This window comes from Amblyomma mixtum, chromosome 3 (assembly GCF_055824585.1).
Source record: "Amblyomma mixtum isolate Tamu chromosome 3, ASM5582458v1, whole genome shotgun sequence".
NCBI classification, from domain to species: domain Eukaryota; kingdom Metazoa; phylum Arthropoda; class Arachnida; order Ixodida; family Ixodidae; genus Amblyomma; species Amblyomma mixtum.
The window spans coordinates 258,568,214-258,594,180 of record NC_143014.1 but is presented as its reverse complement, the minus strand read 5'-3'; the positions used below and the strand labels follow the sequence as shown (position 1 = coordinate 258,594,180).

The 25,967-nt window shown below is 45.1% G+C and overlaps 2 protein-coding genes across 5 annotated transcripts in view; one reads left to right on the top strand and one right to left on the bottom strand.

Moving 5' to 3' along the window:
- Nucleotides 1-23,942, top strand: part of DCTN4-p62 (dynactin subunit 4) — a 45,437-nt gene extending 21,495 nt beyond the window's left edge. For 3 of the 4 annotated variants that reach the window (XM_089583355.1, XM_089583354.1, XM_089583357.1), the window contains exons 9-14: nucleotides 1,490-1,563; nucleotides 2,449-2,503; nucleotides 12,394-12,492; nucleotides 17,551-17,645; nucleotides 20,511-20,586; nucleotides 23,160-23,942. In XM_089583355.1, coding sequence (XP_089439481.1) covers nucleotides 1,490-1,563; nucleotides 2,449-2,503; nucleotides 12,394-12,492; nucleotides 17,551-17,645; nucleotides 20,511-20,586; nucleotides 23,160-23,297 — 537 coding nt within the window. In that variant the 3' untranslated portion in view covers nucleotides 23,298-23,942. Of the gene's footprint in view, nucleotides 1-1,489; nucleotides 1,564-2,448; nucleotides 2,504-12,393; nucleotides 12,493-17,550; nucleotides 17,776-20,510; nucleotides 20,587-23,159 lie in introns of those variants that run through there. The other variant, XM_089583356.1, reaches the window with a different exon arrangement.
- The window catches only part of LOC149354529 (bolA-like protein 1), a 61,655-nt gene that overhangs the window by 31,655 nt on the left and 4,033 nt on the right, over nucleotides 1-25,967 (bottom strand). The window contains exons 2-5 of the mRNA XM_089583358.1: nucleotides 22,014-22,365; nucleotides 17,628-17,722; nucleotides 6,924-7,101; nucleotides 1,177-1,239 (exon numbers count right to left, since the gene is read on the bottom strand). Of these exons, the coding sequence (XP_089439484.1) occupies nucleotides 1,177-1,239; nucleotides 6,924-7,100 (240 nt within the window). The 5' untranslated portion in view covers nucleotide 7,101; nucleotides 17,628-17,722; nucleotides 22,014-22,365. The remainder of the gene's footprint in view (nucleotides 1-1,176; nucleotides 1,240-6,923; nucleotides 7,102-17,627; nucleotides 17,723-22,013; nucleotides 22,366-25,967) is intronic.

Sequence of the window (25,967 nt, the reverse complement as noted above, 5' to 3'; positions counted from 1 at the left end):
AAGGTTCGCATTGAGTGAGTTTGGCAGCTAGCGACAAGGCAGTATCAAGGAGGTGTCAGCAGTTCATTTGTTTACCTGTCGTTCAGAGCTGTACCCCATGGAATCAGTTATGATTTTGAACCACTCTGTTAGCTACTCATTCATTCATTCATTCATTCATTCATTCATTCATTCATTCATTCATTCATTCATTGATTCATTCATTCATTCATTGTACCGTTAAAGGCCCTTTTCGGGCATTACATAGGGGAGGGGGAGAACAGTTGAAATACAATGTAACGAGAATAACAATGTTAACACAGTAAAATATGACACTTTGCAATGCAATGCAAAAAAAAAATAACAAAAACTGGAATACTAAAGTGTGAAATGTTTAGATGCAGTTCTAATCAATACATGGTGGTGGATAGGCTAAAGGAGGCAATAGTAACAAGAAAAATAAATGATGAAAATAAATGGTAAACTCCTTGCATGTTCCTGTGCAAACGCTTCTTCCTTCTCTCTCTCTATCAAGGTGTGTAAAAAATGCTGCCTAATTATTCCTTGGTTCATGCGTCTGTGTATCCAGGAATGCATATGATGTCATACTTGTGTCGTGACTGTTGCTCTGTATTTTTTTTTAGTCTTGGCAGTGTGTTTGTAATTGAGAAAACAGTATGGTCTTTTTTATTCTTTTTTTCTATCTGTGCTTGTAACTTTGTGCTTCAGGAAGTGCTATTTTCTGCATTCTTGGCCCATTTTTTTTCATATTGCAGTCGAACTCTCATATATTGCATCCACAAAAAAAAAAAAGTTACAAATTTGGTATAACGTGTAACTGGATAAAAAGTGGCAGTAAATTTAACGACATAGAGATATACTGAGATCGAAAAAAAATTTAATTTCTTTGATGGCCACTTGATAGCTTCATGGAAAATTAGATGTTGCGCTGTTTCACGGCTTCCATCGTGCGCACACGCGGACAGCAAAAACCATGCGAAATTGCTGATGGCAGCACGATGCACCGAATGTGTGAGCTGCATGACAACGCGGTAACAGACGCTGTGCACTAAAACGCATATTCTGGTTGGCTGGATACGCGCCCGCCGCCTACATCATGGAAAATCTGCATCATAGTTGGTCTGCGCGTGCTACGTAGCACCAATAGCACCCACACCTCCATGCAGGAAAGCTTACCTTTGGAGATGTGTTCAGGGAAAGCCAGCTTCTTGAGTCAACTGGAGTTGCCTGAAGTTCGATCTGTCGGGTGTGACGGCTAATTTTTGTGCGATATAGCCACGCATTTTCCTCTAAATTCATGTTGCAGCTTTACTGTGCTTAGAAACTATTCGATATAAAGGATAGTTTGATTTAACAGAGTTCAATATAATCGGGTTCTTCACTGCTTAACGCGAGTGTGCTCCAGGATTGTGAATATTGAGCCGCAGTAGTGGCCTGCCTTTCTGCAGCTAAGCGCTTGCCTTTATTTTTCTTTTGCTGGATGTGTCAGGAGTGCGAACATAACCTGAGCAAGCCTGAGTTCAGCCCATCCAGCATCAAGTTCAAGATCCAGATGGCAGCATTGTGAGTACTGGGAGGCTCAACTTCAGTATTCTCTGTACTCTTTTGTCCCTAGTGGTAATGTGGATGGTGCACAGTTTTTAATCTTACCCAGTGTGTAACTTCACTTTAGTATCTGGCCAATTCTATAATAGCGTGGTCACCATTCTTTATGGCATTGTCGTGCCGTTGAGCGTCGTTGCTATTTGCAAGGAACTTCTAGTTTAAGCGTCATTTTATGAGTTAGCTTGGAACCAAAGATAATGAGACACCTCATGTTTATGCACTAACCTTTCAGTGTTAAAAAGGTGAGAGTCATGCCTACCTCTAGCACAGTGTGTTGTCACAAGAAGTTTTGTGACCAAGATCAGTTATGCACTCTTTGGTTAAGTGGTGCCACTGTCTGGATTTCATCCTGATCGGTGTCCTGTTTTCGATTAGATTGTCATTTCAGGTAAGGCTGAGTTGAGTGTACAGGGTCAATCACACTTAGAGGGAACACGGCTCCACGTGGCCATGTACCTGCGGAGTGCCATTGCATCTAACCCGTTCAGGAATCAGTGCAGAGTGGCGTACGAGAAGAGGGACATCGATGTGGTTCTTAGTGCCATTTGCCCCTTTGCACGGGTTTGCCACTGGCTTGTTCACAATAGTGCTCCGCGTGTGCACAGCCATGCGGAGCTGTGTTCCCTCTAAGTGTGATTGACCCTGTATGTGTAATATGGATGCGATTATTGGGACCAGACATTTATTTCATATATTTTTTTAATATTGCTGAGGATCTCCTCCCTCAGGGCTGCTGTTACTTGTGGGTACACAGAGCCTGCTTCTGGCTAAGGCCCATGAAATAAGCCCCGGGTACAGTTGTCAATATGTCATGTCAAAGTAACCTTGTGTGTTTGTTCACAGCCACCACATACCAGAAATCAAGATCAGGTCTGTGACAGCTTTTGACATTGGGGAGGTGAGAACACTTTTGGTTTCTTTGTGCGCTACAGAAAAGCGCAAGAGATTATACAGTCGACGACCGAAAATTCGGACGCCTGATTTTTCGGACATGCTTGATTATTCAGACTTTTTCGCGGCACCGCGACATGGCCCATAGAGCCAATGTGTAAGAGCGCTTGAAATTTCGGACGCACCGCAACTGACCACTCGATTTTTCGGACCTAGTTCGCACTCGCCGCCAGTACCCAAGCCGCCATATAATGTGTACAGTGGAACCTCATTAATTCAGACTGCAGGAGATATCGAAAACTTGATCAAACAAAACGAAACTCAAGCTTAAAGGGAGCCTCTTGCGACGCTGAAATTCTGCGCGAATCGGCACATTGCGCTCGCGTGTTTTCGAATTCGTACTGTCCTTGAATGTCTTCCCCCGCACGAACTTGAACCGTAGTCTGAGTTCACGGAACTCATCTGTGCCGAGTCTTTAGTCCCGAACACGGAACGCGAATACGATCGCGGAGGCTACGCGCACGCCGTGGCCTCCGCGATCGAAGCGCGCTTCGGGCGCGCCGCCGGATCTTATCGCGGCCGCGATCTGCTCCGGCGCTGCGCCGTTCGCGGAGGCCACACGCGCGCACCGGAGCTTCCAAGTGCCGTCTATGGAAGGCGCCGTGATCATTGTCATCAACATTTTTCTCGGTCGCGATTTTCCGCTGTTCACATCGGCATCTATCGCCAGCTCCAGCCTTTCGTGGCGTGTCAGCATGCTTGTTAGCGCGTTCGCCGTGATAGTGGCTTTCGCGTGCTGCCGCCGAGCTTCACAGTTTTAGCGCGATGGGCAAGCACCTTAAGCTACACGGCTGGGAGTTAGCTCTCGAACGCGGTCGGTAAGCGTGCGGCGGGCGGGAAATTCGACGTGGCCGAGAAGTGCGTCCGATGATGGTGCAACCAAAAGAGAAACACAAGCTGCAAAAAGCGCGCTTTCCGAGTCAAGCCGTGCGAGTTTCCTGAACTGGAAGAAGAGCTGCTCCTCTATGTGATGGAATTTCGGAACAACGGCTACGCGTTGACAGCGGACATGCTGCGCGGCTTCTTTTGGCATGAGCGTGCACCAGAGCGCAGCACCAGCTCAGGAGTCTAAATACTTCGCGAGTGACGATTGAACGTAGATTAAATGGCGCTTCCTGGTTGGTGTGTTTTTACTTAAAAATTTTTTTTTTCGCATATCGCGTGTATGGGCCGCACCCCGAAAATTGGCCCTCGAATCTGGAAAAAAAAAGTGCGGCCCTTATACGCGTTTATGCGGTATTTCGCGCGGCGAAATATAGTCATGAGGAGCTTTAGAATGTGTGCAATACAATTGGCCGCTTTCTCCGGCATAGTGGTAATAAGTTCGTGATTTTTTCGGTGAAATTTGATTTTCCGGACTGCCCGATTTTTCGGTCGTTTTCGCGGCCCCTAGAGAGTCCGAAAAATCGGTCGTCGACTGTATTGGAAAAATGTAAAGATGTGTGAGGCTCCTGGCTAGAGTTATGAAAGGGTGTGTGAGCACTTCGTAGTTTAAGTGTGACATTGCTGTTAAAATTAGAAACATTTTTAATAAGCATGCATGCATATTTGAAATTTAGAATATGAATTGAATATGTTTGTTATTTGGCTTTATTCAATTCGAGGAATGGATATTAAAAATGTCTGAATGTTTGGCAGCGACCGAATACTGTCAACTAGCATAAATCCGACCACTGCAAAACCCGAATGTGTAGGGAAGTTATCAGAAGATGGAGTTTTAAATTGACAGGAAAACACTGCAAAGATGTTCTCTTTGCTCTTCGCAGTCACATTAGGATGCTGCTAGGCTTGGACCTCGTGTGAACTTCCACGAGTGGACTTTTGCATATACCACATTTGGTGAAAGGAGGACGGCTCGCCACCAGCTTTGAACAATTGCAGTGCGAGAGCCGATGCTTTTTTGTTTGATCCTTTCGTAAAGGGTTTCGTACTTAACGCTCACACCCATGGCACTCATCCTGTCGCTTTCACAGCTCTTCTAGCACAAGCGCTGCCATCTTGTTTCGGTCAACTGTGATATGCAGAAAAGCCCGTTTGCAGAATTTCACATGGAGGTGCTGAAGGGGGGGGGGGGGGGGGGGCCTAGTCAAGGTGTCACCAGCAAGGAAAGTGATCGTGTAAAAAATGTAGCTTATTACGTGGTGCACTGTAGCTCATGCACATCATACGTACGCAGACTGAAAGGCATGACGACGTTGAGAAGGCTCCCACTACTGGGCCAAAAAAAAAAAATAGCCTGACAGTGTAGTTTCGCTTTTTGAGTAGCCATTGCCGGCTGGTGACAATGCTGCACATTCACCAATCGCTCATTTCTTTTTCTATTAGAAGCAGTCTTGTTGTTCAGACGCCAGTGTGCATTCCCCTCACTTACATCCACATTGTTCTTCCGCCATGCCAAAACTGCACGCTTGTTCGCTGTTTGCGTGTTGGAGCCTCCTCACAGGGCTTCACCATGTGTTTGCATTTACAGGAGATTTTGCTTTTTCTTGGAGGAGGGTGGATTTGACTATTCGTCTGGTCCCTTGAAGTCTGTATTAGTGAGGTTTTACTACAAATCATGGTATTTTAGTTGCTAGTCGTGTAAATTCATGGATTTCTTATCACTCATTCTGCATGACCACATTACAGGTTGCATACTGTTATGCTGTCTAATCAAGCAGTTTTGTTTAATTTCGGTTTCAAAGCCCAAGCACTGTTCTGAAAAAAAAAAAAAAGATAATAATAATAATAAAATAAGGATGTCTACCCATTGATCTTTTTCTGACTTTTTTTTTGTATTGAACAGTTATTTAATATTTTATTCGATATTCGAAAGCATTTTATATTTATATCTTTATTGGAGTTATATTCAAAAATTCTTGTACTTTCTCTTGCATTTCAATGTGGATTGTGTGCCTGCAGGTTTCAATGTATGGGAATTTATTCTTGAAGACTTTACCAATCGTTTAGTGTTTTGAGGCAAGACTACATTTTTTGAATGCAAAGCTTTACCCAAGAGATGGCAGTGTTTTGGCTCTTTTCAACAGTAAACAGCACAGGTCATCTTTCTGTCTGCTACATGAGTATTAAGGAAGCTGAAAAGTTGCTGCATGCAGTGGCTGTAAAAATTCCCTTTTAAATAAAATGTCGAAATTCATGAAAAAAAAAAAAACACGGGAAAAGCCTCTTTGGAGTGAGGTCTATCAGTCTAACATTCAGAAGCGAAAGCAAGCAAGTGCCACTTGCATTTTCTCCTTGCATGCTTATAAATGGCCTCGCTGGGAGGCGTCTGCTACATGCAGACGTTGGTGAGTGGCGACACCACGGGGTATCCCGAGCATTCGCAGGGACATCCCCGCAGGGGGATGATGGTGAGCAATGCGTCACCACGGACCCGAGCATCCGCGCTTAGCCGTGCGTGGCATCGCCGTGTCCGGGGAAAAGGGGATCCTGGTGGTTGAGCCGATGCCGAGCGTTTGGACCTTTAAGGCCCCTCGGCGGAGGCAACACGCCACTTTAGCCCCAGCTTCCTGTAGACGGCACCTCCGGCCTGACCTGACCAGGGGAAATCGGCAGTCGCCTTTTCCTGTTCTCCTCTCTATCTTTCACTTTCCTATCTCCTTTCTTACAACTTTCCTGTATGCTCCTCCCTTCTTGGCTTTATTCACTTTTCATAGGCGGCTAGGGTTAACTTTGTGTGGCCAACCACCCTGAGTTGTGTCATATTTGGTTTTAGTTGGGGTGTACAGCTGGTGTGGGCAGCACTTGCAAGCAAGTTCGTGTCTTGTCCCTTCGTTGGGCTCCATGGTGGGTGGCTGGCACCATGACCAAAAAACTAAATTTTTTATGCCCCCCCCCCCCCCCCCCCCCTTTTCCAAACATGATTGCTATCTCAAAAGAGGGCGGAACAGTGCAGATTACTTTTTTCAAAGAAGAAAAAAAAGTAAGCTTTCCCAAATACCACATCATCCATAGTGAGGTAGAAGACAAGAAAGCAAGAATCCTATCCCCCTTCGTATCAAAGTGCTTGACAGAAGCCTTGGGCATTGGCTACAAGGTATCAAAAATGGCTAGCTGTGACTTGTTGCTCGAACTGCATGACAATGTCCAGTGCTCAAAACTCGCGAAAATTGTGCTGTAGGAAACATTCCTGTCTCCGTGACCTCCCAACGATTTCGGAATACTTCTCCGAGGCGTAATATCTGAAATTGATTTTGTCCACATTACCGAAAAGAAATGCTCGAAGGGCTGAATGACCAAGACATCATAAATGTTCATCCAGAAGGACAGTAAGAAAATAGATGCAAAACACTTGATCCTTATGTTCAACACATTGCCCAACACAATTGAAGTGGGATATTTAAAAGTAAATGTAAGACCATACATACCCAACCCTCGCAGATGCTGCAATTGCCAAAGGTTTGGCCACGGCTCACACAGTTGCCGCGGCTGCAAAACTTGTGCGAAATGCGCTTCAAAGGATCATCATTCTGATGAATGTGACGCTGCCCCGCGCTGCCCAAACTATGAAGGAGACCATGCTGCGTACTCCAGGGCGTGTGCATCCTGGAAGGAAGAAAAAGAGATAATCACCATAGAAACCAAAGAAAACATTTCATTTAAGGACGCGAAAAGGCGTTTTGCATTCAACACATTCCCCTTCACAGCAAAATCCAGCTTCGGTAATGTGCACAGGGGCAGTGAACCACACAGCACTCAGGCATCTGCCAAGGCCATTTTCACTGAGCCCATGGCAGGGACAGCGAAGGATGCTCTGCCATCTCCAAAGCAGGGAGTGTCGGTCCATGGGTCGGCATCCCGCAGGACTTACCCCCCGTCGGGGGAGGCCTGAAACTCACACACCCGCGGCTTCCCCGCGGTCTTCCAACACCTCTGGCAAGGTGATGGACGTAACTCCCAGCCTGCCTGCTTTACAGCGGCAGAACAGCTCTCTTGAGCAAAAAAAAAAGGGCCGTCATAACGGGCCCAGGACATAAACCCGCTTTTCGTTCCCACCCAAAAACATCAACATGACTTTTTTAGTTCAGTGGAACTGTAGAGGTCTGCTGAGGAATTACAGTGACATAACAGATAGTTTTAGTGTCAATGTTACCTGTAGCTTTATGTCTTCAGGAACCAATCTTAGTCCAGTCCACAAAATGTGAATCATCATCACAATGTTAAACATCACCAAACTTCCAGACGCGATCGCGAGCAGGCACATAGACTCTCAGGAGGCGTCACGATTGTTTAAAAGTGGCGTCTCTGCTCTAGAAATCAATCTGAAAGTAAAACTTGAAGCAGTTGTGGTCAGCATTTTCAGCTACAAAACAATAACAATCGGTTCTGTAAACCTTCCTCAGCATTTAACACTAACAGTCCATGATCTGCAAGAATTGATTGATGAACTTCCGGAGCCATGTCTAGTAGTTGGGAATTTTAATGCTCACTCCCCCTTTTTAGGGAAGCAAACGCTCTGACTCCAGGGACCAGATAATAGAAGATTTTATCCTCACAAATAATGTATGTCTTTTGAATACAGAAAAAGGCCACATACCGCTCCGCAACCTTGGGGGAAAATGGGCTGTTTAGATTTGTCTTTTAGTTCACCATCTGTTTGTAGCAATTTTAAATGGAATGTCATCGACAACCCGTATGGAAGCTATCACCTTCTGGTACTAATCAGTTTAACATTTCTACCAGAAGTCATTCCAACAAAGCTGCGACGTTGGGAAGCTGCATTTAGCAGACTGGCAACTTTTCAGAGCAAAAGCCACTTTAGACAATATAGTTAGAAAATCTCAGCATAGATCAGATAAACGAAAAGTCCATGAATTGTATCATAACTGCCGCACAGTTAGCTATTCCTCAGTCTTCAGGAGTGGTGCGACAAAACCACAAAGTGACAAGACTGCAGGGAAGCAAAAAAAGAACAAAATAAAGCGTGGGGTAAATTTCGCAGTTACCCCACACACAAGGACCTCGTATATTTTAAAAAGGCAAGAGCAAAAGCTCGGTATGTTCATCGCAGTGCCGAGAATGCCTCATGGAAGAGTTATGTTTCGTCTATAAATAGTCAAATAACATTGAAAAAAAAATGTGGGAGCTGCTTCTCAGCATTCACAATTCCTCTTTTTGCAGCACCTGGCACGCAAACAAGCATAAAGGAACAGGCAGATATTTTGGGGACCACATTGCTGCAGTTTCCACTTCATCTCGCTGTACGCAGTCATTTCTGAAATACAAAACATTGCCAAAAAACAGACTTCCAAGTGGAGTTGCAAACCAACAGAACAAAAATTTAATTGCCCTCCAATAAATCAGTACAGTACTGTACTCAGTACAGTAATCAGTACAGTACAGCAAAAAAAATGCTTCAGGACCCGACCAGATACACTTTGAAATGCTTGCCCATCTTTCCCAGCCTGCCATAGAGGCACCCTTGAATTTCTTTAACAGAATATTCATAGAACGAAAAATACCTGAGGAATGGAAAAGAGCTGTCATAGTGCCATTCCTGAAACCAGGAAAACCACCAACTTCCCCTGGTAGCTATAGGCCAATAGCTCTTACAAGCTGTCTCGCCAAATCTTTTGAAAGTGTCCTCAATAACTTTTGTGACTGAATCTCGTGAACTTCTTGACACCCATCAGTGTGGTTTTAAAAAAGGCATGCTCAACAACTGACCATCTAGTTCACCTCGAAAACACGATCGGAGAAGCTTTTATACACAAACAGCACTGTCTTGCAGTCTTCTTCAATATGGAGATAGTGTATGATACAACCTGGAGGTTTGGGATCCTCTGTGACCTAGGGGACCTAGGCATTCGCGGTAGGATGTTGAACTACCTGAATGACTTCCTTTCCAATCGTTCTTTTCATGTACGACTAGGCTCAACCCTCTCAAGGAACTTCATTCAGGAGAATGGAGTACCTCAAGGGTACATTTTAAGCACGACTTTATTGTAAAAATGAATTCCATACCTAAAATAATCCCCAAGTCCATCATGTATTCAGTCTACGTTGATGATCTCCAAATAGCCTCCACATCCTCAAACAAGTAACATGCGAAAGACAACTGGCAGTAAGACAACTGGCAGTACACAACTGACAGTAAACAAACTAATGACATGGGCAGATAAAAGTGGTTTGAAATTTTCCACGCGATAGTCAGGAGCTGTTCTCTTCTCGCTTAGAAGAGGACTGCACACTGATCCCAGCCTTATCCTGAATGAGGTCGCTTTACCAGTAAAAGACTTGCACAAATTTTTAGTAATAACTTTTGACAAAAAAACTCCCATTCCTGCAACACTTAAACAGCCTCAAAAAGAAAACTTATCGATTCCTGAATATACTAAAAATACTCTCACGGAAACACTGGGGCTCCAATAGGACATCTCTCTTACAAATATATTGCTCTGTAGTACGCTTTACCTCAGATTACAGGTTTGTAGTTTATGGGTCAGCGAGACCATCGTACCTTAAACAACTGGATCCAGTACTTAATTTAGGTTTGCGTCTTTCCACTGGTGCGTACAGGACATCGCCCGTAAACAGCGTGCTTGTAAAAACTAACGAACCATCACTTACAGACAGAAGAGCCATGCCCACATGCTCATACATTCCAAAAATCCGTTCACTGCATAAGCATCTATGTTACCCAATTGCTACAAAATGCCCATCTCAAACATTCTTTAACAACCCACCGCAAGCTGCCTGGCCACTCCTCTTGCGATTTGAAGAGATGTGCCAAAGCTTCGGTGTACTAGACAGACTGCCAAGCATTGCTAGAAGACGAGATCCACTGCCACCATGGTACAATTTCTCTGCAATCTCTGATTTCACTCTTAAACAGTTCCGTAAAAAACAAATTCCACAAAAACATATAATGCAAGAATTTCTTACACTTGAGGAAAAGTACAGTACTTTCACAGCTTTTTATACAGATGGCTCAAAAACTGATGTTTACGTTGGAAGCGCAGTGGTACAGGTGCGGACAAAAGTAAACGGAGCACGCAACTGTCTTCAAATGTTTTTCACTTGTCACCTAATTGAAATTTACAGCAGTGGTACGCGCATGCTGGTAGAGGAGGTTGGTGGGCTTTCTTGTCAACAAACAACGCTTCTTCATTACCAATGGAGAAAGCGTGATTACGCCGCCGCCGTGGCTCAGTGGTCATGGTGCTCGGCTGCTGAACCAAAAGACACGGGTTCAATCCCGGCCGCGGCGGCTAGAATTTCTTTTCTAGAGGCCCGTGTACTGTGCGATGTCAGTGCACGTTAAAGAACCCCAGGTGGTCGAAATTTCCGGAGCCCTCCACTACGGCGTCTCTCATAGCCTTAGTCGCTTTGGGACGTTAAACCCCATAAACTAAAACTAACTAGAAAGCGTGATTGCACTTTGAATGCAATAGCGTGCTCCGTTTACTTATGGCCGCGGCTGTACAAGGAAATTGGAATAAAATAGTAAGGCTTCCACAGTGTGAATCCATCCTCACTGTCGAATGTTACGCCATCTGTGTGGCCGTTGGAAAAATAGTAAACAAGAACCTCGCAAGCAGTATTATTTACACTGGCTCGCTAAGTGTGCTTACAGCCCTTAACTCTAGAAATGCAAACACTCCGCTGCTTGGCAACAGCCATCGCTCAATGACTAGACATAAAACTCTGTTGGGTGCTAAGTCATGTCGGCATAAAAGGCGACGGAAGAGCTGATTTGTGCGCAGCTCAAGCTGGTGGCAAGCAAATTATAAATGTAAATATGCCCTATAAAGATTGCATGATCTTAGTGCTTTGTAAAGCAAGGAAAAAATGGCAATCAGCTTGGAACAACAAAATAAATAACAAGCTACACTTGGTAAAACGAGATTTAGGTGAATGGAAGTCGTGTGCACCAGGAACGTTACGTTTCAGGGAAGTCATTATTTGCCATCTCCATATAAGGAACACACACATTAAACACAAATTTCTGCTGATGAAACTAGACAAACCAGTTTGTACATGTTGTGATGAGCTTGCAGTAAATCACATTTTATTTCAATGCTTGAAACTCGAAAAGCTAAGGAAAAAGTGCATTTCTCTTTTTTATGATCTATGCATCCCTTTTCACCCAGCGCTGCTCTTAGATGATACTGCTACTGTGGACATGTCTTCTGTGTTTAGGTGTTTAACAGAAGCAGGTTTTCTGAAAAAGATGTAAATCATGACCCAGTGCTTCGCATCATGCCCCTCAGCCACTTTCTGATTCGTGAGAAAAAGGCTGAGTTTTTTATTTGACTAGTTGGGATCCTCAACATCCTTGCCCAGCCAAGGATGGCCGCTGAGGCTACCTGACCTTTTAAAGCTTTTACCATTAGCCATTCCTAAATGTCTTTCCTCCGTGATTACTAGGTAGTCAAACTTTTTAGGCTCTCTACACCACCGATCACTTTCCACATTTTTTATTAAATCCCGCAGAAAACTTTTCCTATACCTTGTGCTTGGCGCATGATGGTCTTAGCTGCCTATGTGCCATTAAACCAAACGCCAAAGCTTGTAATTGGACCTGAACAGGCGTTTAGTGTCATCTCTTGATGAAGTGGAGTGTTCAAACCTTGTGAATGAATTCATCAAGATCAGAGTGTGGAAATAGCTATTTTTAGAAGTATTCTTGGATCAAAATTTTGGCCACCTTATGTCAGTATTGAAAAGGCAACAGCTGCAGAAAGTGAAGATGAGGTAACCTTGGTAATGGTGGGGAATCAGTCCTGCTGGGTATATTTCAGGCCGTGTTCTTCTGAAGTCTGCTGTTGGTGAATTACACCTTGCAAGAAGGGCAGGTGTGAGGAACTAACACTTTTGTTTCTCTTGTACTTGCAGGAGTGCTACGTGCAGCTCTCGATGTACAATCCAACGCCGCACGTGACTCATGTGACACTGCTGCCTCTGGAGCAGGCAATAGAAGGGATCACTGCCAAGGTATGTGACAGCATCACTGCTCTTTGTTACTTGTTGTTGTCATAGATGTCATGGCGTGTGCTAGCAGCCAAGGCTCTGTGGTGGTGATTGCAGCCACTTCTTGGGCTTGATGTGTGGAGGTGCCATAAGAGATGTGCCTCATGCTGAGCTTTCACGTGAGCGTCTGCTTTGTTGCCTAGATAACTGAGGCTCTCACCTCAGTTTGGTATCTCTTGTAGTTTGCAGGTTATTTTGGAATACCGTGTTTACTCGTGTAATTTCTGCACCCTTAATTTGTGTGCTTGGTGCATGACGGCTTTAGCTGCCTATGTGCCATTAAACCCAACACAATTTGCTACGCACGTTTGTTTTTCTTTAAGAAAAGAAACTTCTGCTCGCACATTTACGCTCCCTTATCTTCGCGTAGTGTGCACACACCCCTTTTTGAAGTCTTTTAAAGAAAAAAGTATGAAAACTACGCGGTAAATATGGTGCACTCCACTTTCTCATTCCTGGTAGTTTGCTTTGCATGCTACACCTACCTTTCTCATGGCTTGTGCATTCAAATAAGGATCAGCTATGTCCATGTCACAGGAGCACACTCATTTGGCAGGCAAGGACACGGTTGATTGATGTCGAGAGGTTCAGCAATCTCACACCAAGCACCTGTGGCGCTGCCACCAGCACTGATGATTTTGTGCATACGAAAACGTCTGGGCTACAACTTTTATTGAAAGCATTGAAAAGCGAAGTGTTTATTTTTCTGAAGTGATTTTGATTATTCTCGAAATTAGCGATCACTGTTCAAACACACTGTAGTTTCATTAGTGCGGTAATGAGCAGGCATGGACGGCACCATGACATTCATGGTGATGAGGGGGGGGGGGGCTATGGAGAAGCAGAAGAGGAAGGGGACGTCACAATGCCTCTGCAGGACTGCCCTCATTAAAAATAAAACAAAATGCAGTGGTGAGAGCCTCACATACCAGTGAGGGGGCCCATTGTCGGTTGCACCATCTGAAATGTTCATCTCGTCAGGGCCTGAAAGAAGCGGTCGGCAAATTTTGAGGGGGGCGGCTGCCACCTCTTGCCTCCCTTTGGCGTTTGTCACTGGTGTCAGCTATTCTGTGCGACTGTTGTCACAAGAGATTATTTTGGCTGAACTGCTGACACTGTTGGAGTTAGACTAAAACAGATTAGTTTTCCAAGTTAGCTAATTTGTTAACAACTACACTCCTCTGGTTGCTTCTTGGTACTGCTCTGCAATGTGTGCCTGTAATCGAAGCATGGTCACGAGTGCATGCTGTCACTGCTCAAGGCCGTCGAAATATCAGTAGAGTTTGTACTGCTCTCTCAAACCGACACTAGTTGACTTGTTGACCATTAGAGAGCTTACTTTGTAGCAGTGTATGGCTCAATTTTGTGTCAGGAGGCTATCTATTCAAGAGCCTTTGAAATACTTGTGTGTCATGGGTGTTAACCGGGAATTCCAAAAGAGACTGAAATTTCTTCTGCCTGCCTTGATACTGGAGAGACGCGGGTCTTGAAATGATAAAAAAAATTCGAAAATTTCGATTTTGCAAATATGGCATATTTGGAATCTATACACTCTATAATGTACCTGCCTAAAAGGTTTCATGGCGTAATTCAACCTCCAATTACTAAAAAAATACATTTCGTGCCTACAAACAACGGAAACGGCGATTTTGGAGCGAAATGCGGCAGACCTTTGCACCCATCGCGTCCCTGATGGCTGTCATCTTGGCTTTCTTTGAAAACTGGGCCCCTTCCCCCTGATCCTAATATTGCTTACTGCTGTGAAATATTTTTCGAATTTCCACATTCCGCTGTTTTTTTTTTTTTTTTCGGGGTTCTGCGACGACCTCCAATCGCGCACTTCAAATGCAATTTTCTCAGCTTTGTGTTTTTTGCCAACGTGTCTGGCATTATGGTAGTTTTTATTAAGTTTTTGTGGTGAAATTTCAATTAATGTTATACCGTTTAATTCGGAAAGAACTAAACTGTGGAGCCATGCTGTTTTTTTTGGGGGGGGGGGGGGCTGAGTCAAACATTACAAATTTTGTGAACCATAATGTTACCTAACTATATTTCATAGTTATGGTGCTCGGACATAACTGAACATTTTTGTATGAAGATGGACCTAAAAAACAGTGTAATTACCATAGCTAAAGATGGCAGGTCTTTGGCTACGGCTCGATCTCAATCGAAACCAAAAAATATTAAAAGAAAGTGCCTTAATGACCCGTAAAAATTTTGCTAATTGGGCTTCAATTATTTTCTTATATTATGGGAACTAATTGAGATATACTGGAACTAATTATTTTTTTTTTAAAACAGGAGGAAGAAACACATATGCACACCTAATTTTATTGCGATATCTTGAATAATAATAGTTTTTATTTCAAGACTTGCACCTCCCCTTGAACATGAGGGGGGGGGGGGTTGTTGGAGGGAGGATGGACACAGCTATGTGTATGCAGCAAAGACGGCCCTTGCATGTTTAATCATATTGCAGTACTCTGTTGCACTTACTTACATACATGCACTCTGTGGCCTGACAGCCCTTGCTGCACAAAAACTTATCCATCAGTATCACTTGTGACATGTTGTTGTCGCCTGCAGTTGTCAGAGGCAAAGATCACGCTTTCTGGTGTAGCCAAAAAAAAAAAAAAATATTGACAGGGCAGTCATGAAACCTGACGTGAGAAAGCTTCTCATTGTTTACTCCATTGTTTTTTACTTTATACACGTGACAGGATTTTTTTGGCTGGTGAAGATGGGTGGAGAAGGGTGGAGGGTTGTGATGGGTGGGTAGGCAGCCCCCTTATCTAGGGTGGGGAGGTGGCCGGTGGTTGGTGCACCTTTGAATTAGATTTCACTATTTTTTTTTGTTCCCCTGCTGCGTAGGCTTCTAGTGGGCGGAGGCCTTGTGGAGGTTGGGGGGAAGGTGGATTGAAGGTGTTGGTGGATGGATAGGAATCCCCTTAGCTAAGGGTATGCGGTGGTGAAGTGGCTGTAGGGTGGAGGCTTCACTCACTGAGGCTTCACACGGATAACGCCAGTGTTTTCGCCAAGTGCCACTGTCACTGCTACCACAGTGAAAAAAATTTTAACTTGCTTCAGTGCATATTGGTGTCAGACTGTAGTCAACATTTTTTGCAAAGGGAAATACAGTAGAGTTGCAGATGACAGTTTTACAGAGACGAGTTAAAAGAAGTCATTTTTCTTCCCGAAAGGGACAGCGTAAATATGCGGTGCAACTTGAAATCTGGAAAACAACTGTGAAAAAGAATACTGTATTACAGGCACGTTTGAGGCACCATGTTAAAATATTCGCTAGAGGGAAAAAAATTCAAGTTTACTATGTTTAGTAGTAGTATTAGTAAACTAAACTGATGGGATATTTCCAGCCACACGGTTGCATACAGTGATGTCCTGAATTTTTGGCTGCTTAGTGGGAGGAAGTATAGCAGTTGCAGGTACAGTAATAAGTTGATGAGACCCCCTAGTTAATCAAACCATGTGCTTCTGTCTGCAAGGCAGTGTAATTGTCCAGTTGTTAATGCAATAAGCTGAAAATCCGGCATCGTGGGTGTCGTCATTGTTGGCGCTGTTTGCGGAAAATTCGGATTGGACAACCCGCCCACCGTGGTGTGTGGCAAACTGTCCACCATGGCAGATGGCAGTTAAAGTAATGATTGGTTGCAGTAGATTGCTCAGGAAGAGCAACCTCGGTCTCACAAGCTCCAGTAGTGGCTTTGTTTGAAACAGCCACTCGACAGGACAGTGGTGCATCGCTTAACCAGCTGCTGCGTTGGCTCAGTGGTTATGGCGCTCGGCTGCCGACCCGAAACGTGGGTTCGATCCCGGCCGCAGCAGCTGAATTTTGATGAAGGTGAAATTCTTGAGGCCCGTGCACCATGCGATGTCAGTGCAGGTTAATTAAAGAACCCCAGGTGGTCGAAATTTCCGGAGCCCTTCACTACGGCGTCCCTCATAGCCTGAATCGCTTTGGGATGTTAAACCCCAATAAACCAATAAACACCACCACTGCCCCATTGTTCCAGGAGTGGTATGAGGATTTCCTGTGATCTATGAATGCAAAGTATAAAATGACCAGTTCTGAATATATTGGCATGTAGGCAGAACCTAGGTGGCAGAGAAGGAGTGCTTGCGCAGAAGAGATCTCTAAGGCTTCCGTGTTATACTCGTAATGGTAGGTTAAGCGTTTTGTGATGGTGAAAGAAAGGACAGTGTCCATGTCTGCAAAGTGATACGCAAAGACAACCTTGGGCTGCTGAAGGGACCCATGTTAGTATATCCTTAAGGCAGAACTTAAGTGTCCCCTGAAGTTTTTGCTTACTTTTTTGCTTGGTGACATTAGATCGGAGATTGAGGCAAATTGGTCGAGGTGTGATGCTGCCTGGAGTGCTCCTCTTTGTACCTTTACATGAAACCCATTGGTGAAAAATGCAAGCCAGGGCAGAAACCTGAAAATGCTCTCTAGTGTTTAATTATTGTGCACAGACCCCTTGTTGTGGCTGATGACTTTAATGGGATGCAGCAACTTAAGGTTTCTCAAAAGGCAGTGTTTGCGGAAGGATGGCGCAGTGTGTGGCTTGCTGTGATGGTTGTTTCCAGAGTCAGCAGGCTGTGTTTGCTAATTCGAACTGCCGAATAAAAAGTGCAGAAGTCAGTACTACCTTTCTCTGCGGGGAAACGAATGTGTTAAGCTGCAAATTACACTTTGCCAAGGTTGGCTGTAAGTAGAATGTCCTATTGTGCCCTTTAACCGTTAAACTTGCAAATCAAAATGTTGCTTTTTTTTTCTATTTAGCAGCTTCTCACTGAGACATACAAACCTGGTAGCGTCTATCATGTGTTGGTTGATCACTTTTTTTTATAAAATATCTAGAGGCATTGAACAGATTATGGACATCACCGTGGTTCCACCTCTTTTTACTTTTTTGTTCATTTTATTTGTATGCTGTATTGTGCGTGTGCGCACTTGCATATACCCCTGAGTTGAAGTTTTACTGCTGCAACTTTTGTCTGCAGGTGCTGCTGCCTGTGTGCGAGTTTACACTGCCAGCAAGGGATGACACGGCCGAGTTTGATGAGTCCAGTGAGGGCACCTTTGTGGATGACCCAAGGCAGGTGTTGTCGTCTGTCTCAACTGCGCCAGTCGAGGGCGTTCTGAACTGTCATGGTGCCTACCAACTGCTAAAACCTGAAAGATGGGAAAATGTCAGGAAATTCAGGGGCTAAAAAACAGAGAGAAAGAAATGTGGGGACTAGAAGAAATTTTGAGTGCACTTTTGCTTGGTCAGGGAAATTCAGCCTTGGCCTCAGCGTTTTTAAGTATAGCAAGGTCGTTATACCTTTGATGAGCACGGGGTATCGGATGCTTTTTGCTTTCTTTCTCATGAAAACTGAGTTGGCTTTTGTGGCCCCGTTTACGGAAGGATGCAGTCGCAGTTGACTGAGCAGAAGTGCTACTACTCATCCCGGGCTGATAAGGGATCAACCGCATTTTGTTGAGCCCTGCCAAGTGATTGCTTTGAGGTTCGTTCAAGCCGCTGGACTTGTATCCATGACGAACAGTGAAGTTTTGGCTCGGATCAGACTTGAATTATATTTAAAAACTGAATATTTCCCATAAATTGCTTCGCAATAAATAAATGTAAGGAAATAGTTATTTTGCTGTGTAATGTGCCCACTCATATTTTCTTCTCAGTAGCACATTCATTAGCCCAGTCACTTTAGTTAGTGTGGACCCAAACTCACTGGTGGCATAATTGATTACTTTAGGTATAAAGCAAGAGTTTGAGAAAAGAAAGCACAGCATTTCACTTACTCATACATTCAGTATACAGTTAGGAACAGCCCCGCCGTGGTGGCTCAGTGGTTATGGCGCTCGGCTGCTGACCCGAAAGATTCGGGATCGATCCCGGCCGCGGCGGCCAAATTTCGATGAAGTGAAATTCTAGAGGCCCGTGTGCTGCGCGATGTCAGTGCACGGTAAAGAACCCCAGGTGGTCGAAATTTTCGGAGCCCTTCACTATGGCGTCTCTCATAGCCCTAGTTGCTTTGGGACGTTAAAACCCAATAAACCAATAAACCAACCAGCAGTTAGGGACAGGCTGACCTTAATTGGAGTGCAGACCAAAAAAGTCCTGGTGGTGCTTTGCAGCTGGCACTGAGAACAAGTGTAAAAGATTGTACTTGTTTTAGCATATTTGCACTATGCTTGCCAAGGAACATGTCTTTGTTGCACCTAATATCGCTTCTGTGATCTGTCCTTGAGCGCTTTCTTACATATATTGATTATTAAATTTTGCTTCAGTCACATACCTTTACAGAAGCATTGTTACTGCATTGTCATAGCACTCAAAGGAGGTACACAGGCTGCACTCTAGTGCCAACGTTTACCTGTTTGGTTCTTGTTCTTGTGGTTGCACAGAGCCACTGGTAGTGCTTGGTTGTTGCTATCTCGTTTCAGGTCAACTTGTTCATGACTGTGCATTTCACTGGGAATACTATTTTGCATGATCTAGTACTTACTTTCGTATATGGTGTCATCCTAGGGCCAGTTAGTGCAGATTCACTGAGTACAAAGTACAGTAAAAGCTCGATAATTCGAAATCTTGAATAAGCCAAGGAATTCCTGCGGTCCCATAATTTCTATTGTAAATTTAACCTGATAATTTGAAGCGGCGCATGCACCAGCCTGGCTAATTTGAAGAAGTGCTATGCGAGGATGTCCCAATTTTGGCACGGACCGATGAAGTGATGGCCTCCCAGAGCTGCGAGGCAGCGCTGCAGGGAGTTGCCGAATGGCAGTGCGGCTGCTGCAATGTGCGAAGTGCCCCAGTCCCAGTACTCTCGGCACAAAAACCAATCTGGTACGGCTTGCGGACCACCGAAACATGCGCCTGCAGAGGAGGTGATGTCCTTCACTGCAACGCAGGCGTGTATATCAGTTTCAGAGTAACACACTGTCAGCGCTTCGTCCAGGTACAGCTGGACTGGAGGCAGTGGTGCGTGCGCTCATTGCTCCTCTCCAGTGTGGCCGTGGGTCAAGGCAGCATCTAGTGGAGGCAGATGTGTCCCGGACTTAATGCAGCAACTAATGGCGAACTCAACAGGAGTACTCAAAAGCATCCCAAAAGTGCTCTCTCAGTAGTAGCTACATTCCAATGGGCAAGCAGGAACAGGAGCAGTGTGGTCCAATGGCAGAACAGGACCAGTTTGGCCACACCGAGAGCAGTCGAGAACAGTTCGAGCTGCTCCCATGCGAAGGAAGTCACTGGATGCAAACGCGTCTTATCCTCTTTATTTTCGTCGTGTTTTCATCATTTTGGCTAGCAAAGACATCAGTGACTCAGCATCGGATGTTCAGCCTCTGCTGTTGAGTGAGCGCGAAATGGCAGCGGAGAAGCCTCGTTGAATTGCGGAAGTACTTGAGACGCTGAGTTGCTGACGATTGCAGTGACAGCGTTCCAACGGTGTTGTGAACGTGTGTGGAACGCGTGTAGCGTTGCACTAGCGTCGCGTTTATACTTTGGCACATATTGGACAAGACGGCAGCAGCCAGTCAGTGAAGTTAAGAAAAAGGGGATTGGAGAGAAAGGTTTCCTTTAATAATGCAAAGGTTACAATGCTTAATGTCTAAAGAGAAGATATTTTTGCACAAATGTGCATGCTTTTGTCTGGTTGTGGCAGGAAACGTCAAACGCATCTACTCTGGCTGCTGTACCAGCCACACATTTGCAAGTGCGTTTGCCGCACAGGATGCTGGGAAGGTAAACGATCTGGTCACATGATGCACCTTCGCCCTGGCGCCTGCTCTCGGAGAGTACGGAATGTTTTGATGGCAGAGCACTCAGTTGCTCTCGCAGTGTGCTACTGCTCTGCTCCTCACTTCTCATTTCCTCTTCTTCTGCTCTGCCAATGGAATGCGCCATAAGTAGTCTGCTTTATGTTTACATTTTCTTTTTGTTTTTTTCTTGTTTCAGTGTGGTGACATTCCGCAAAGCCAACAGTTTAGGCTTCTACATTCGAGTCATTCCATCCGAGGAGGAGGCTGTAATTGTGAGTTGCTTAGTGCTTCGCTTGTTTGAAGATTACCTTTTTGTTTCAAAGCTCAGTGTGAAAGGTCACAGTGATGGAATTTTTTCTGCAGTTTATTGGACTTTGGTCTTGAGTAAATTTTTACTTGCCAATTTTTAGCCTCCTCGTCTCTACCATATTCAAATATGGGTGGACTTTTTAATTTCTGAAATTGTGCCCTAAATCCGAAGGGTTAATTTGTAATTGTGACCAACAAGGTTGTCTTATAGTTCTGCCCAAATCCTGACTGCAGCGGCTGCTTTTCGATGGTGGCGAATAACAATACCTATGTGCTGTGTGATGTCAAGAACCGCAGGTGGTCGAAGTTACCATAAAAACCCATGTATAAAATGGACCTGCATACAATATGAGGTAAAATTTGGGGATAGCAAAATAAGAAAAAAGTTTTTATTTACGTATAATGCGAGTGAGGAAAGCTCACTGGAAGAATTTACAGTCAAGCCTCGTCGCCACAACAAACACGTATATTGCGAATTATTGGTTATATCAAACTGTTACTAAATATTTTTAACAAACGCATGCATTTTTTACTCTGTACATCGAACGCGATTTGCCATAAAACAGATATATTCAACTGCCGAGCGCCAAGTTGTGCCCAATCGGATGGCAGGCGACATGCTTTGCCTCACTGCACGAGTGACTGGTGGTAGAGCGGCAAGCGTTCGCGCCATGGTTCAAGCTTTATCTCGCTTTGCCAACGCTCTACAGAAGATATAGGGGTGAGAAAAGCTGGTAGCCAAGCAGTTCGCGCCCGTTTGCACCTCTCGCACTCGTCGATAGGGCCCTGGAACCAGCGACACGATCGGTTGTAGCTTTCCAGCAGCCATTCTCTGTTCACGTCAACTATCACGGATCAGAGGTGGTGAAAACTGTGATAGCTTTCATCCTGGCGTCTATTTTTTTATGTGACACCTCTGTAATGTGAGGGAGCCATCCTAGCTGACATTTGATCTGCTGCCGTCAAGCGTGCTGTGGTGCTGTGCAGCGAAGCCAACTTGACTAGCGTTTTCCACTCGGCTTTTTGCAGCCTCCGCAATCACTGCGAACGGCTTCGAAACAGGGATAAAACTTTAGAAAAGGTCTCTCCCAATTGCCATTTTTGGTGAAATTTTATATTAAAAATTTGAGCTATATCGAACTATTTTACGATTTTTTACCCGTTTGCTACTACGAGGTTTCACTATTTGCACTGCATTTCACGCTTGACTCGATAGACACTCGTGAAGCGTACGTGCTGCACTCTTGCAGGTCCATTGCCGCCCCGTGCCTTGCATCAAAAAAGGGCATGCATCTCCATGTGCCTGGTACTGGCTCGCTCCCCCTATCGCGTGCTGACACGCTTGGTCAGATAATTTCACGTCCTACGGAAAAGAGCAACTCATACTCACGGGAAGCTCGCAGTCCTCCAATTGTTGTACCGCTTCTGGCACGTGTGCGGGACTGCAGCGCAGGTGCTGGTATCTGGCATGTACTAAAGTTGCATGTACAGATCTGGGTGCCACGCTCGCGCCTGCTGGTGTCTCGCACCACGTCCATGCTCAGACCAGCTTCAGCATACGCATGTGCGCCCAGGAAGTGTCCTTGGGGTTTGGGCTTTAGTGATCAATGTCCTGAGGTGTGCAGTCTTCCGAGTGTCCCTTATCTTCGGTACTGTTGAGCGCATTGGATATCCAGCATTTCTTGATGAAACCATGACCGTCGAGCTCCTCGGGAATGCTGGCCCAAGCATACGTGATCCAGCTGCAGAGCGTGACGTAGAGTCCCAATTCAGCTGTCCGGCGACAGTAACTCAGGCTCTCCCTACCACATACAGCCCATGCAGTTGCACTGGACACAGTGCCGATGCTTTCGGGAGCTATGATTTCTACTTTCCTTTTAAAAGCAGCCAAGTACTGCTTTCCCGGTCCCGGCATTGTGCGAGGTGCAATCGTCCTGCTTCCAATATAAGTAGGGGTTGCGAGGTCAGCATGGTGAAATGGCGTTCGAATTAAATCCATCGAAACAGCCAACTGACACCACCGCTAGATAGCACTTCCTCTCGCTGGTGTGGAACGAGACCGGAACTCCATATTTGGGCTGAAAGGTGTATTATATGCGTGTTTTTACAGCCAAAAGTCTTGACTTGCAGCTGCCTCGAAATTTGCGGCAGACTTCTTTTTTTGAGTATAGAGTATCGTTAAAATAGACTATACACAAAAAATGTATTTTCTATACTGATACCCCGATACTTTCATTTTTGGCAAGCAATACTTAATACTGATACGCAAAAAGTATTGAAAGATAGTATCGAAGATACATGCATCTTCAATGCTGCCCATGCCTGGAAGTAGCTATATCAGTTAACAAATAAATGAAATAACAGGACAGTGTATCATTTGACTTTTTTTTTTCTGCCTTTTCGGTGCATTCCACATGTCGTGTGTGTTTCTCTTGGGCAGATTGTTGTGTGAGAAAGTTTTGGAGGTCCTGTATGAGCTGTGATCAGCCTCTTCTCTCTTTCCTTAACTCTTTGCCTTGCCATATTTTTTCCATAGGTGGCCTTCCGGCTCAAGCACGATTTCACCAACATGGTGGTGCAACTGCAGGCCGACCATCGGGAGCCTCAGGTTGTGTGGATGACACACACCGTGGTAGTCAACCTTGGTACCCGCTCGTACAGACCGCCCTCCTAGGAGTTCATCGGCCCGTCCTTGTGGGCTCCTTTTTTTCTCTCTCTCTAGGCATCTTTCTCACTGCACTGAACTGTTACGCAGTGTTTCAAATCAGGCCCCCTTAGGCTGCCAAAAGGAGTTTGGTATGTGTAGTTTCCACAGTTTTGTTGCTCTGCAGGACAACAAGCCCTTGATGAATGCTGCAGCCCACAGCCCCAGCCCTCTCAGCAATTGAGAAAGGCTTAGAGCAGTCTTTGGCTAATGGCAACTTGAAAGATGTGCTTGCTGCTACAATGCATAGTATTGCAGGTGAAGGGCATGCAGTCACATGCAGCTTAGAGCTCATGGCCTTCAGTTAGTAGGCATCAGTGGATTGTTTCATTTGTGCTACCCTAAGTCTTTGCTGAGCCACCTGGCAAATGTTTGTACTTTGGGGGAGCGAGTGCATTGTTTCCTTTGTTCACTCATGTTCTCACATTGTTTTGCCTCGTTTGAAGTGCATTGTGCCTGTATGTGTGTGGACAAGGGTTCCCGGTGGACTGTGCTGCTGATCCGACCTTGTTTCGTCAACACACATTCTGTATGTTTATAGGCCTTTGTGGCTGCTATGTGTGCTCCCTGCCTCCTTGTTTTTCTGGTTATAAAAGACTTTTGTTCTGCTTTGCATTAAGTTTATGTTCACTTTTCATGGATTGTAAAGCTTTTTTGTGTGAAATTGCAATACCAAGGCTGTTAGGCATGCCATATTTGAAGGCTCTAGGTTACCTCCTGGACCTATTTAGTGTGCTTTAGAATCTCAGTGTCCCCCGCCGCGGTGGCTCAGTGGTTATGGAGCTCGGCTGCTGACCAGAGAGGCACTGGTTCGATCCCGGCCGCGGCGGCCGAATTTCGATGGAGTCGAAATTGTAGAGGCCCGTGTACTGTGCGATGTCAGTGCGCATTAAAGAACCCCAGGTGGTTGAAATTTCCGCAGCCCTTCACTATGGCGTCCCTCATAGCCTCAGTCACTTTGGGACGTTAAACCCCCATAAACCAAACCAGAATCTGTGCGCAAACATTTTTCCGTTTCACCTCCAGCAAATTGCAGCAAACATGACCTCATGCTCAGTAGTGGAACACCACCATGTTTGGCCTAAGCCTATCTTATGCCTTTAGCCTAGCTGTGCCTATGCTTTTGCTAGTGACCAACTAAAATAGTAGAACTTGCAGTTTGAGGAATGCATGGTAGTACCATCTGTTGCTATAAGTGTATAACACTCATGGCAAGGGGTCTCTGCTGTTTACCTTCATATAGTGACAGATGCCACTATGTTGCTGCTGCTGTAAAATTTTGCTTATTCAACTCAGCATCACCATAAATGGTGTCATGCTGAGACTTATTTAATTGGTAACATAGGCAAATACCACTCCCAAGCATGGTACAGTGGAACCTTGTTAAGTTCTTCAAGTATTGCTTTTTCCCAGCTGCTTTTTGTGAGCAAGTCCTGTCCAAGCTACCAAAGAAAACCATGCAATACAATTTTGCGAATGACACCTCGCAGTAGTAGTTCATCCCGTGCCTGTATTTTGACAGCCTACAATTAGCACGTGCGGAATGGCGACGGAACCAAAGCAGAATGGCGCTTGGCCGCCAGCGGCTTTCGGCGTAAGCCCACGCCAATGCTGAGCTCAGTTACGGGTGGCGTGAATCTTGTTGTGGCTGCTAGTGCTGTTCCATCACTGCTGCGGCACAAGCGTGAACGACCGAAAGCGCATGCTACTTTATCAGCTGCAGTTGTGCAAGTTGGCTCTGAGGCATGTTTGTGTCATCTGTGATTTTCCTGTTGTGTATGGCTTAAAAATGCAATTTCTAGGTTTCAAGAAACTAGGATTGAGTGGGACTGAGGTGGATTGACTTTGAAAATAGTGCAGAAGCGCACACGTGTGCCCAAATCTCATCTACTCCGTGCGCCCGCCCTTTTCACTGCTGCCTCCCTTCCACCAACTGCTTACAAGCCATTTAACAACATAATCTGGGAGTGCGCACCAAAGAATGCCTTCTTTCAAGTGTACATCTTCGAATTACCATCTTAGACGCTGTGCTTGCATTCAGTGATTACAGCATGGCTGGTGTTCACATCCTGTGGTATTGCCAATGACAACCCAATCCATTTGTGATATCATGGGGATGCTGTATCGTGATATGGCTTTGTGAAGTGGACGGTCTTTGAAAGTTGTTCACTGAGAGAGGGGAGAACAGACCGCAAAGGAGGCTACAGAACTGGCAAGCAAACCAGTGTCTGACACTGGCACTAACGACACAGCTACTGGCTACTAAATGGAAGTTTCAGTGCATGTTTTTCCAAAGAATTTGAGTAAATATGCTTTTCATCTGTGACCTTGAATATCTCAAAATGTCATTTTTTGTTACTTGTGATCCGTTATTAGAAAAGGCAGAAAGCTGGACCTTTTCCTCAGTTAAGCACACCCCGGAGAATGCTTCTCTCAGCTAGGCTGGTTCGAGCTCAAATTTCGCACAGAAATGGCATTTAGTCGGCAAAACTGTTTGTGGTTGCATTTGTTTAGCGTACTTGCCTGAATTGATCAAAAATCGGATATTCGCATCATCTGCGACTGCGATGAAACAAAAGCCGTTACCTCGCCATGTGCACCAGTGGCGTGTGGCACCGTCACATTTGTTGGCCGCGCAGA